Source organism: Pleurodeles waltl, chromosome 6 (genome assembly GCF_031143425.1).
Source record: "Pleurodeles waltl isolate 20211129_DDA chromosome 6, aPleWal1.hap1.20221129, whole genome shotgun sequence".
Lineage (NCBI taxonomy): Eukaryota > Metazoa > Chordata > Amphibia > Caudata > Salamandridae > Pleurodeles > Pleurodeles waltl.
In genome coordinates this window covers 112,993,277-113,007,426 of record NC_090445.1, presented here as the reverse complement: position 1 = coordinate 113,007,426, position 14,150 = coordinate 112,993,277, and the positions used below count along the sequence as shown (strand labels likewise).

The window sequence follows — 14,150 nt, the reverse complement described above, 5'->3', positions numbered from 1 at the left end:
CCGCCACCAACAGACCCTGTGTACATCACACAACAGTTAACACCAGACTCAGTGGTAGTAGGTGCAGCACGCAAGAGGGCGAACTCACACACCTCTGGAGATGCACCACCTCCAGACAAAGAGAGTCGTAAATTTGACGCGGCTGGGAAAAGAGTGGCGGCACAAGCAGCCAACCAGTGGCGCATTGCCAACTCGCAGGCCTTGTTGGCGAGATATGATAGGGCTCATTGGGACGAAATGCAACATTTTATAGAACATTTGCCCAAGAAGTTCCAAAAAAGAGCACAACAAGTGGTGGAGGAAGGACAGAGTACCTCGAACAATCAGATACAGTCAGCAATGGATGCAGCAGACACAGCTGCTAGGACTGTAAATACAGCAGTAACAATACAGAGACATGCATGGCTGCGTACATCTGGATTCAAGCCGGAAATACAACAAGCCGTGCTGAATATGCCATTTAACGGACAGCAGTTGTTTGGGCCGGAGGTGGACACTGCTATCGAAAAACTTAAAAAAGATACTGATACGGCCAAAGCCATGGGCGCACTCTACTACCCACAGAGCAGAGGCACATTTCGAAAATCACAGTTTCGAGGGGGGTTTCGAGGACAAAGCACTGAACCCACAACCTCACAAACAGGGCCCACTTATCAGAGCTAATACCAGCGGGGAACTTTTCGGGGACAATATAGAGGGGGACAGTTCCCAAAGAGTAGAGGGAAGTTCCAAAGTCCCAAAACTCCACAAAATAAACAGTGACTTCCATGTCACAAATCCCCAACACATAACACCAGTGGGGGGAGACTAACCAAGTTCTACAAAAACTGGGAGGAAATAACAACAGACACGTGGGTCCTAGCCATTATCCAGCATGGTTATTGCATAGAATTTCTAGAATTCCCTCCAAATGTCCCACCGAAAACACACAACATGTCAAAACAACACATAGATCTTCTACAACTAGAAGTTCAAGCATTGTTGCAAAAAGATGCAATAGAGTTGGTACCAATTCATCAAAGAGGAAGAGGAGTTTACTCACTGTACTTTCTCATACCCAAAAAAGACAAAACTCTAAGACCTATATTAGATCTCAGAACATTAAATATCTACATCTAATCAGATCACTTTCACATGGTGACACTGCAGGACGTAATCCCATTGCTCAAACAACAAGACTACTTGACACACTAGACCTAAAGGATGCGTACTTCCATATACCGATACATCCTTCACACAGAAAGTACTTAAGGTTTGTATTCCAAGGAATACATTACCAATTCAAAGTGTTGCCATTCGGGATAACAACTGCGCCAAGAGTTTTTACAAAATGCCTGGCAGTAGTGGCTGCTCATATCAGAAGACCGCAAATACATGTGTTCCCGTACCTAAACGATTGGTTAATAAAAACCAACACGCAGGAACGGTGCTCACAACACACAAAGTATGTCTCAGAAACCCTTCACAAACTAGGTTTCTCACTCAACTACAACAAGTCACACCTTCAGCTGTGTCAAATACAACAATACTTAAGAGCGACAATCAACACAACAAAAGGAGTTGCCACTCCAAGTCCACAAAGGGTACAGGCATTTCACAATGTAATACAGGCCATGCACCCAAAACAAAAGATACAAGTCAAAATAGTTATGAAACTACTAGGCATGATGTCCTCATGCATAGCCATTGTCCCAAACGCAAGATTGCACATGCGGCCCTTACAACAGTGCCTAGCATCACAATGGTCACAGGCACAGGGTCAACTCCAAGATCTAGTGTTGATAAACCGCCAAACATACACCTCGCTTCAATGGTGGAACACTAGAAATTTAAACAAAGGGCGGCCTTTCCAAGACCCAGTGCCTCAATACGTAATAACAACGGATGCCTCCATGATAGGGTGGGGAGCACACCTCAACCAACACAGCATCCAAGGACAATGGGACACTCAACAGAGACAGTTTCACATAAATCAATTAGAATTACTGGCAGTATTTCTAGCGTTGAAAGCTTTTCAACCTATAATAATCCACAAACACATTCTTGTCAAAACAGACAAAATGACAACGATGTATTATCTGAACAAACAGGGAGGAACACACTCAACACAGTTGTGTCTCCTGGCACAAAAAATTTGGCATTGGGCGATTCACAACCACATTCGCCTAATAGCGCAGTTCATTCCAGGAATTCAGAACCAGTTAGCAGACAATCTCTCTCTGGATCACCAACAGATCCACGAATGGGAGATTCAACCCCAAATACTAAACACTTACTTCCAAAGATGGGGAACACCACAAATAGATCTATTTGCAACAAAAGAAAACGCAAAATGCCAAAACTTCGCATCCAGGTACCCACAGGATCAGTCTCAGGGCAATGCGTTATGGATGAGTTGGTCAGGGATATTTTCATACGCTTTTCCCCCTCTCCCACTCCTTCCATATCTAGTAAACAAATCGAGTCAAAACAAACTCAAACTCATACTAATAGCACCAACTTGGGCAAGACAACCTTGGTACACAACACTACTAGACATTTCAGTAGTGCCTCATGTCAAACTACCGAACAGACCAGATCTGTTAACTCAACACAAACAACAGATCAGACACCCAAATCCAGCATCGCTGAATCTAGCAATTTGGCTCCTGAAGTCTTAGAATTCGGACATCTAGACCTTACACAGGAATGTATGGAGGTCATAAAACAAGCTAGAAAACCAACCACAAGACATTGCTATGCAAATTAGTGGAAAAGATTTGTTTATTACTGCCATAATACACAAATTCAACCCTTACACGCATCTGCTAAAGAAATCGTCAGCTACCTACTGCACTTACAAAAGTCAAAGCTAGCTTTCTCATCCATTAAAATACATCTCACAGCAATTTCAGCTTATCTGCAAATTACGCATTCAACTTCACTATTTAGGATACCAGTCATAAAGGCTTTTATGGAGGGACTGAAAAGAATTATCCCACCAAGAACACCACCAGTTCCTTCGTGGAACCTCAACATTGTCTTAACACGGCTCATGGGTCCACCGTTTGAACCCATGCACTCATGTGAGATACAATATTTAACATGGAAAGTAGCATTTCTAATTGCCATCACATCTCTAAGAAGAGTAAGTGAAATACAGGCATTTACCATACAAGAACCCTTTATTCAGATACACAAGAATAAAGTAGTCTTACAAACAAATCCAAAGTTCTTACCAAAAGTCATATCACCGTTCCACTTAAATCAAACAGTAGAACTACCAGTGTTCTTTCCTGAACCAGATTCTGTAGCTGAAAGAGCACTACATACATTAGACATCAAAAGAACATTAATGTACTACATTAACAGAACAAAACATGTTCGAAAAACAAAACAACTATTCGTTGCTTTCCAAAAACCTCATACAGGAAATCCAATATCCAAACAAGGCATTGCCAGATGGATAGTTAAATGCATTCAAACCTGTTATCTCAAAGCAAAAAGAGAACTGCCTATCACACCAAAGGCACACTCAACTAGGAAGAAAGGTGCTACCATGGCCTTTCTAGGAAATATTCCAATGAATGAAATATGTAAGGCTGCCACATGGTCTACGCCTCATACGTTCACCAAGCATTACTGTGTGGATGTGTTAACAACACAACAAGCCACAGTAGGACAAGCAGTGCTACGAACTTTATATCAAACAACTCCGACAGGCTGAGCCACCGCTTTTGGGGAGATAACTGCTTACTAGTCTATGCAAAGCATGTGTATCTGCAGCTACACATGCCATCGAACGGAAAATGTCACTTATCCAGTGTACATCTGTTCGTGGCATGATACGCTGCAGATTAACATGCGCCCACCCGCCTCCCCGGGAGCCTGTAGCCGTTTGAAGTTGATCTTGAACATTTGTAAATTTATAAATATATTGCTTTAAACCACATTATGTACATACATTTTACTCCATTGCATGGGCACTATTACTATAATACACAACTCCTACCTCACCCTCTGTGGGGAAAACAATCTTAAGATGGAGTCGACGCCCATGCGCAATGGAGCCGAAAGGGGAGGAGTCCCTCGATCTCGTGACTCGAAAAGACTTCTTCGAAGAAAAAACAACTTGTAACACTCCGAGCCCAACACTAGATGGCAGGATGTGCAAAGCATGTGAATCTGCAGCGTATCATGCCACGAACAGATGTACACTGGGTAAGTGACATTTTCCATATGCTTAGAGTGTACTGTTGGTCAGCCCCTAGCTCACAGTTGGATGGCTCACTTGTAAATATCGGTTCCTTGCTCCTGACTCAGTGGCTTCCCTCCCTGTTCTTCTGTTTCTCCTCCCCAGAAACCTTTTGAACTCAGTGTTTGATCGCTGCTCTGATGACATTTTAGGAATGTCCGCTGAAAAGGAAACATTTGGGGAAAATGCTAGGATGGAAACTGTTTGATTTATGTTCACTAGAGTCTTGGGTGTGTGATACATTCTGTGATATATCTGTAATGTATTGCTCTGTGCCTGCAGTTGAGGGGTACCTCAGTAGTTGGGGCACAGCAGTATGCTGACCAGACGTCACTGTAAGAAAATGGTCTGCATCTCCTTTTGCTCTTATTTCCAGGATCCTCTTCATGCTCTTGCCTGCGCCATGTTAGACAGATGAGACACCATATCTAGTGGTTAGATCAGCTGTTATTTGCAACAGTACTAGTGAAAGCTTTGGCTCTTCTGAAGATCTAAGGTACTTAAGCTTAAGGGTGGCCAGTAGTCAAAAATAAAGAAAAATATCTAGCTGGGTTCTATTGCTTGGGCTTGCAAATATATCTAACTGAAGAAATTGACACTCCACGAACACATTCCCCATCTTCCGCATACCCGTTCTCTATACCTGACTGTGTGTTTTGGACTTTAAAGTGAGTGTAAGGAATCTGTTCCCAGCATCAATAATTGGGTAGAATAAAGAATGCTGTGTTGTATCTGATCTAGATGCTACCAAGCGCCAGTCGTACATGCCAACGGATCAGTATCCCTAGGCGGCCCAGCACTTTGTGTACACAGCAACACTGAGACTAGGTGTGATGAAGCAGTGTCTGCCTGCACCATCATATGTGGGTGGGAGGGGAAAGGGGGTGGTACCAATAATGCCTTAAAGGCCTATCGTACCAAATTAATATCATTCCAAGTCGGGAGCCTCCAGGCCACCATCTTTGTCTGGAAGGTTCAGTATCTCCCACTTGATGCAAGATTGCTTACCAACTCAAAGCAACCTTAACAACGAATGTTCTCACAGAAGGGAAAAATGGCAGTAGAGCAGGTTATGAATATTCAGGAGAATACAAGAGGAATCTATTAGAACCACCACCTTTATCAGGGTTGTGTGGCCTGCCATAGATAGTGGAAGTTAAATCCAGCGAATCCCTCAACATGCCAGGCATCAGGCACCAACAGATCAAGATCTTGTATGATTTTTTTTTTATATTGGGTGCAAATTGAAACCCTTGTGACACGTACCCAAATGACTTCCCACTCCTCCTTTTGCAAAGTACGCTTTTATTCTTCCTCCGATGTTCCATCGATGTTCCATCGGCTGAAATATAATCCCCATAGGATATAACGGGATTTATATTTCGGCGGACGGGATATCCTTCACCATTGTGACAGAGTAACTCATCTGGCAAAGGCCCACAGTCCCTATTTGAGTCAGTTCTCTGCTTTTCCCTCTTTGTCTCACCCCAGTAAGACCACCCTTGCCCACTGTAATGCCTTGATTAGTTTGAAGTTGTCTGGTGGAGGTAATAAAGGTAACTACATTCTACTCCCGTTCAGAATACCGGCCTGTTGAAAAAAATCCCCTTAGGTCTGAGGACGTTATTCCTCCCTAATATGGAATATGGGGTAATTAAGCCTGCCTGAATTTCTAGGTTGAAAAAAAAAGGGGGGGAATTTAGCGGGAATGGTGACCAGCCCAATATATCGGAGGAGTACTCATAATGCACTAGGTCTCTGGTGTGGATAGCCGTAGAATACAATGGAGTGGAATACAATGGAGTGGAATTGGAGTGTGCCTGTCCTCCCCCTTCATCCACAGCTTTAGCTCTGAATGTCTCATCCACTTCAATTCCAGACACATTTGTGCCAACATGATATATTGTGACACATCTGGAAAACCCTCGGCCACTCTATAGTGATTTTTAGATCTCACGTAAGACAGCTCCTGCGCCATCTCTTACAAGACATTCTCTTACCTTAGAGGCCACGTATTCCTTACCATTGGCTGGTTTCATTGCCACTCTCATTTAGTTGCTTTGTCAAATTTCTCTTTGTGTGTTTGCCCCTCCTGTAGAGCATGGAGGCATTATTGTGTCCTTCCACTGCTTGTTTAAGCACTTCACAAAAGTGTGCGAGTTTTTCAGCTACCTCCCTGTGTACTTCTCCCCTCTCCATATTCCCTGCCCTATCCCATCCGGTATCCATGTGCTTGCCCTAGCCCCGCCCAGATACTGTCTGTTGTATGTCTGCTTTTCCCCAGCCGCTTTCTCCCACTTTCTGTTGTCCATGCAGTTGCTAATGCCCCTGCCCGCTGTCTGTATGCTCAGCAGTAGTCCCTTCAGCTAAACCTCTGTTGCCTGTCTGCTTGCCCCAGCCCCTCCCACCCACTCGCTGTTTATGTAGATGCCCCAGCCCCTCCCACTGACCCTCCGTTTGCTTGCCTCCACCCTCTGTTATCTGTGTGGATGCCCTGGTCCTCCCCGACCAACCCTCCGTAGTCTGTGTGGGTGCCCTTTCACCCCCTGCTGTCTGTGTGCTTGCTCCTCACCCCTCCTATTACTCTGTTTATGTGCTTGACCTCATCCCCTCCTACCGAATCTGTGTAGTCGGTGTGCTTGCCCCGACCCTCAGTTGCCCACGTGGATGCCCCCTGCCCCTCCCAACGACGCTTGGTAATCCTTATGGTTGCGCCTGCCCCCCCCCCACCCTGGAATCATTGTACCTGAGGCTGCACCTGCCCCTCCCACCACTCTCTTTCCAGCCCCTACTGCATACCCTTGGTTGTCCGTCTGCTTGCCCTCAGACTCTCCTGCCCACCCTCCTTTGTCAGTGGTCTTTCCCATGCTCTCGCTCCTGTCCTCCACCGCCCCTGTGTCCTATCTTCCCTCCCTTTGTTTTCACTCAAAGAAGCACACAACTAAAAATAAATAAAATAAAAGAAAGCATTATGACGTGGCCAGCTCTAAAGCACATTAACAGTAATCACATTATAGCACTTTTTAAAAATGTGTTTAGCTGTGTTGAACAGCAGCCATGCTGGTATACGACACGACTACAAAGCATTGCCAAAACCAATAGCTTTCGTAGGCAAAACTGATGACTTTGCCAATGCTCGCTTGAAGAGCGCATGTTTTGCTACCCTCAGTGCTTGTTACCCCCAGTGTTGCCCTATGAAACTGTAGTGGGAGTGTCTGGATGACATAAAGCAAGCGAGGGAGGAAATACATTTTAACACTGTTGATGCAACCAAACCTACAGATTTCCAATCGGACCCAACAATATAGGACTTTAAACTGACTGTCCAATAAAGTTAATATTACAAGCATAGTGAGAAGAGCAATGGCTAAGAATCATAACTCCCAGATACTGTGTGAGACCCACTGTATATTGAAAGCCTTCATACAGTAAATGTGGTTGTGATATATTGTCAGGGTCGGGCACTCTAATTTCCAGTGATTTAGAATAAGTAATTTTGATCCCAGACGCTTCCAAAAAAACCTCAATCTCCACAACCAGGGCTGGCATCGAAGTTGATGATGCCTTTAGGAAGCATAGAAAGTCCTCTGCAAAAAGAACATCCTTATATGAGCCTTAAGTGAGGTGGATTGGACAGGGCCTGAAATGCCCTGTAGAATGCCATTGAAAATCCATTAGGGCTGTTTTTTTTTTCTTCTGGGAAATGCTTTGTGTTGACAGCTTCAATTTTAGTGATGAGACAGGCTGATCTAGGTTGTAGGATTATGTTTTAGGCGATATAGAGGGGCCTGTAAGATGCCAGATAGGCTTCTTACTCTTGCTGTCTAACACCTGACGTCGATAAAGATCCAAGTAGTAACCGTAGAATGTACTTAAGGTTTCAGGTGTCAAGCTCAATTCCGCCCATGTTTCTGTGCACATCGTATGGATACATGTACAGGATTGGATAACTTGCAATTTGTAGTCCTGCAGCCTGTCATCTTAATATTTTTAGCCTGTGGATAGCATTTTCTGGGCTGTTTCACTAATCAGAAACTGTTCTAGTTCTCTCGTGCTTTAATTAGTACTCTAAAGCTTCTGTGAGGATTGTTAGCCTTCTATTGATGTTTGAGATTAAGGATCTGAGTTTCTAGATCTTCTTAAGATCACAGTTATGCTTTTGAAAGACCGAGGTGTGTAATATTAATTTTCACATTCTGTAGGGTTTAGTCTATGCCATGGTGGCGAAGCAGGTGGGATTCCTGAAACAGGGCAGCCCCACGATTCTTATCATAAAGCCATTTTAGTACTGTTCAGCGATTGGCAGGCACAATCAAGCTCTCAGCATAATTGGTCATCCGGTGTAAATCAGTGGTCATAATTCCAGGTCGGTGTACTTGTTTGGCATTTGGTGCTAATGCTGAGGTCTTTCCATTCCCCATTGGACAATAACCATCTCTGCATCCCCAAGAGTCTCTCTGATCAGATCCTTGCGTGGTCATAAATGATGATCTGCTCCTAAAGCCCCTACTCCTCGTACACTACTAGGCCATCACAAGGGCATCCTTTAAAAATCGAAAACAAAGTGATTAGTAGCAAGTTGGTAGGCAGGCGGCCAGCACCCCCTCATGTTGGTCGAACATGAGGTGGCCATCCCTAAGTATATGTGCGGCCTTAAAGTCTCGCACTAGGACATGCAGGCCCGTGGGCCCAAACTTGTTCCCTTCCCTAAATGAAGTTTTTACCACCAGAAATGAGTCTTCATTTGAAGTAGCTTGTCGTCATCCTCTCTTCCATCTTGTCTCAGTTTCCGCTGCTTTCGGTGCTCGCTCAATGACTTTGGTTTCCTCCATTACCCGGTCCCGGCCTTATTCACTCAAATCACCCATTCTTTCTTGAACCTGCTCTGGTATTCTAGCCCAGTCCTGCAGTTTGCAGGCTTCACTTGGGGTGCAAACTATGCGTGTTTCTCTATCAAGGATGTACCGGGTATGGCCATCTATGTGCCATTGTTTTTTGGTAGAGGGCAACCGTTACACCACTGAAACCTTATAGGAAAACTGTTGTCTCTCCACAAAACTGTATTGAAGATGTTGGCATTTGCTGCTGCCATTATCCTTCATTTCAGTTTTAAGAAATGGATCCGTGCTACCACATCGAGGGGCAGGCTCTTTTGAGTTTGAGTAGCTGTCGCTGGGTCTTTGATTTCAGGCACACACACCATCTTTCAAGTCATTATTTTGACTGTAAAACATTTTACAGATGGAGAGGATCTTGACTTGTTTATTCTTATGAGATGCCATGGCTGCCAGGGCGTCATGATTTATTAACTATGAACAGGCTTGAAGTCCTGAGGCACGGTCCACTGTGGCTCGACTACGAGCAGAGTAAATCTCCCTTCAGGGGAGCTATCCTCTTGGGGCCAAGAAACAGCATAGTGATGCCCCCCTAGCTTCTTGGGGCAAACAGTGTCGTAATGTGACAATAGAGTTTCAGGGACTTCAAGCTCGCTAGGGAGGAGGTTGCTAGAAAGTGTCCACCATCTAGACTAGAGCCCATGTCTGCTCCTTTTGCCCCTGGCTTCGATCTCTCCTACCCCTCCAATAGCAGTGGAAGCCTGGGGGCTGCCTTTGATATGCTCCGCCCTTCTTGGTCACATCGCCTTCCGATGCCCACTCTGATGTTGCTTTCTGCTTCCAATTGTGGCCACCCTGCTGCTCCCGGAAGTTTACGTGTGATTGGGGGCTTCTCCTGCCTGGGTCGGTATCTGGGGTGGTCAGCTGTCCGATGTATCTCGGGGCAGCAATCAACGGAAATACTGTATCCTCTGTCCTTCACCTCACTTCAGCCCAAGGATTATGCTTTTGCCTCTTCATGTTGCCGACTAGGGTCACCCCGGCAGTCCACCGTGACACCACACTGGTAGTTAGCTGGGACACACCTTGCTGGGGCTCTGCCCTGGGCACTCTCTGCCAGGTCCATTATCTGCCCACAGAATTACATTTTTTTTGCTTCTTTAGCTTTATTTTCTCTTTTTGATCATGATTATAGAATAGATAAAAGTAGTAGGTAGTAGTTGGTATTTAAACTGAAATGTACTTGTTATTGGCTTATGGAGAAATTAACGTGAGATGGGCATTTTTATTTAGTTCTGAAATGAGATATTTATCTAAGTGTTTGGAGATTCTTCACTTAAGGGAAGATACTGAGCATTTGGGCATTCTAATAAATATCTAGTCTTAAGGGACCACCTTTTCCATGCCACTTACAGCTAATGCCTGCCAATCTTCATCGCCCCTTTATAGTGTGTGCTCATGGTACCCCGAAATTCTAGACATCCCAAAATCCACCTCAAACAGGATGGCCACTTTTTATGGATTGGAGACAGCGTTAAACCAAAATTTCATGAGGCAATGTGTCCTGTGTTAAGGCACCTCCCAATGCTTCAGAATATCAGAATACAATCTAGTAAATAATGGGCCCACTCAATAATTGATTTCTAAAATTTCTAAATGAATAGAAAGTTAAAGGATTTCAAAAGTAAAGCGGTACAGAGTCAGTGCCATGAATGCCATTAACGAAAAGGAGAATACAGAGGTCTGCAAAAGTAGAAATTATTCTAGGTCTCAAGTCGGCAGCAAAATTGGGAGAGTAACAAACAGCATCCCTAGTAGAACAGGCAAATCTTCTGGCTCACCTCCAAAATTGGGTTTTGGATATTATTGTTGCATATGAAATTACCAGAAACTGCAGAATTACATTGGTATGAGCAAATGTATATTTTCATCAATGTATAAACTTCATTTTGCCTTAGCACTTAAGCAATATCCCACTACAGTAATAATTTATTCTGCCCCCTCTATGCCAGTGCTTTCTAAAGATGCTAGAACATACTAGATACGTGAACAATAGAGTGTTATATGAATGAATGAATAGGCACAGTGAACTAGTGGAACGACCTTGAGGTTATAGTTGCAGTTTTGTGACTGGACAAGGGAATGTTTATCAAAATCATCATAAACAGTGACAGTGGAAATGAACAAGTAGATCTCAGCTTGACTGGTGTCTGCATGTGTAATCAAGTGTGAAAATACATTCTGCATTTTAATAATGATGCATAAAACTATAAACATAAAAAATCTTTTACCAATAGGCTTGTCGGAAGCTACAGGTTTCTGAGCAGTCTATGGTTATAACTTGAAAGGTGCATGGCTGACTGAAGAGCTTCCTCAACATGAACCCTTTTCCAGTGAGTCTCCTTGTCCCAGACTGTGGTCCACCTGTGAGACCGGAGAGATGTTTTTCTAGATCTTTGGCTTGGGAATCCCTAATCGGCGCTAAACTGACTACCCTCTTCATTACAACAAAGGAGAAATGATCGAGGGGCGACACTCGATGCCTTGCCAAAACTACAAATAAATAAAGATATTTTAGAATTCTGAGTTATTGTGTACTTTTTTGTGCACAGGGCCTCAAATATCTGTGAGTTTTTGCATCGCTGCGAAGTCTATATTTTGTCAACAGTTGCATTGCTGAAGACAGGAATGTGTAATGATAAAGTACATCCTTTATTTTATTAACTCTGTCTGGGTCATAATTCCTAAGTGTGCCAGGCTCTGCAGTGTTCACATTTTTATAGAATTTTTAATTGATGTAACAAATTATATAATTCTATGAATTTGGATAATCGCCTTCAGAAATGAGCTCTTCACATGCACAAAACGAATGCCAGAAAGTCTCCAACTCTTCATGGAAAACTGCACTGGTCGGATTTTTCTATACATCGAGTTAAACCATTTCTGGTCAAACTGCTAACGTTGGCAGTCAGTATTAGTTCAGCTGTGATCTGCAGTTCTCCTCTGTGTAGACACTTGTTTGTGTGGGCCTGGTCAGCGTGAAGTTACTCTAAGAGTTCTTTATATTTTCCACTTCATTTGGGTGCCTTCCACTTGGCATTACATTTCATGTCTGAAATCTGTCAATTGACTATTGAAAATGTAAGACATGATGTTTCCCAGCACGTATTGCACCTTCTTCGCTGTTAGTAAATAGTTCTTCTGAATTCTGGCAGGGGCAGGGGAGAGGTGGCACTCATGGCATCCACCATATAATACAGCATCAGTTTGTACTCCTTTCCCAAAGGGGCTTTCTGTGCATGTAGAGGAGAGAAGCCAACAGAGCTTGTGGATATCGCAGGCTGAGGCATACCATGGCAGGATGTTTGGCATTAAGGGCATGGTGTCAGAGACGGCCATGCTGCTCAGTGCAGCAAGCTTGCAGCCACTTGCTGTTCCTTGTCAGCAGGTCTGAAGGCATCCTAAGGAACGACACGGGAGCTGCAGGCTAGCTGGAGAAGTCACACCGGCGAACGACACGGGAGCTGCAGGCTAGCTGGAGAAGCCACACCAGGGAACGACACGGGAGCTGCAGGCTAGCTGGAGAAGCCACACCAGGGAACGACACGGGAGCTGCAGGCTAGCTGGAGAAGCCACACCAGGGAACGACACGGGAGCTGCAGGCTAGCTGGAGAAGGCACACCAGGGAACGACACGGGAGCTGCAGGCTAGCTGGAGAAGCCACACCAGGGAACGACACAGGAGCTGCAGGCTAGCTGGAGAAGCCACACCAGGGAACAACACAGGAGGTGCAGGCTAGATGGAGAAGCCACCCCAGGGAACGACACAGAAGGTGCAGGCTAGCTGGAGAAGCCACACCCGGGACGGCCTTGGTGATAAGGAATTCATTTTTCGTTAGCAATCCCTGTGGTCGCCGAGGTCAGTGTATCCTTGGTAAGACCTTGTAGCCATTCACCCTTGGGCCTCAAGGGGTGTGTGCAGCATTAAGCATGCTACACACATGACCATACACTTGACTGGAGCCATTGATGCCTGTTTTCCATACCTACCCTGCTTGCATTATTTTGCACGACACGCTCCCTCATGCGTCAAAAAGAAGCTATGTATAATGGCTGAGAGTGTGTCAGTGCCTTTATGTTTCAACCACTGTACAAGGAAAGGCCTCAGTTTAGTGTCTCTGTACATAGTTCTGCAGAGGACCAGTAGGGGTAGCAGGCCACTGGAGCAGCGTAGATCATGACACCAAGGTCTGAGGGATTACCTGCAGATGTTTCTTCCACATCTCGAACTGGCCAGCACAGCCTGTTTGTGGCTGTTGCCGGCTTTCCATGCCTTCCTTCCCCCTTCAGTGTGCACAGGTCCATTTACTTGGCACTCAGAGTAGGGTGAGGTGTATTGGGTAATGTACTCCAAGGACCACTGGTCAGAAGAAGAGTGAGCTCTGGCAAGGAACGTTGCGCCTGTCATTCCCTGGACACCCCTATAGGCATTGTAGGTTTATTGCCAACCTCCGCCACACTCATGTTGTTTCAGGACACTTTATGGCATCTCCCTGCTCTGCACAGTTGTGCTTTTTAAAACACAGCATTTATTTAAAAGCACTGCCGCAGTACCTCGAGCACCTGTGCCTTGCACCTCGACCCCTCCGGATTTCCTCTCCTCGTTAGTCCTGAAGAAGTGCAGCAGCACGAAACCATTCGGCACTCAGATAGTGATATAAACAACAACTATAGAACCGTAGAACTGCCCGTAGGCTAGATGGTGCCACAGTCCTTGGTGGGAGCTGAAGAGAGTAGCGATTACACAGTAATCGACCAGTCAAGAAGGTTTACTGGCCAGACAGCATCTAGCCATATCTGTAAGCCCACGGTGGGAAAGGTCAGGCTGGAATTATTGCAGATAGAGTGGATATATAAGCAGCTATTCTATCATCAGCTGCCAATAAGATTTCTTTCCTTTCATACAGAATCGAAAGGACAGGGAGAAACCAAAGCAAAGGCACAAGAAGCGACCAGAGTCCCCAGGTGTCCTCACCACCCCTGCTGCTGTCATTTCCACAGCTGAGGTGAGGACTTTTTCTC

General features: G+C 44.9%; 1 protein-coding gene across 3 annotated transcripts in view; it reads left to right on the top strand.

Moving 5' to 3' along the window:
* The window catches only part of MLLT6 (MLLT6, PHD finger containing), a 396,940-nt gene that overhangs the window by 230,143 nt on the left and 152,647 nt on the right, over positions 1 to 14,150 (top strand). For 2 of the 3 annotated variants that reach the window (XM_069237484.1, XM_069237483.1), the window contains exon 8: positions 14,036 to 14,134. The exons of the other annotated variant lie outside the window; for it this stretch is intronic. In XM_069237484.1, the coding sequence (XP_069093585.1) occupies positions 14,036 to 14,134 (99 nt within the window). The remainder of the gene's footprint in view (positions 1 to 14,035; positions 14,135 to 14,150) is intronic. 3 annotated transcript variants of the gene reach the window in all.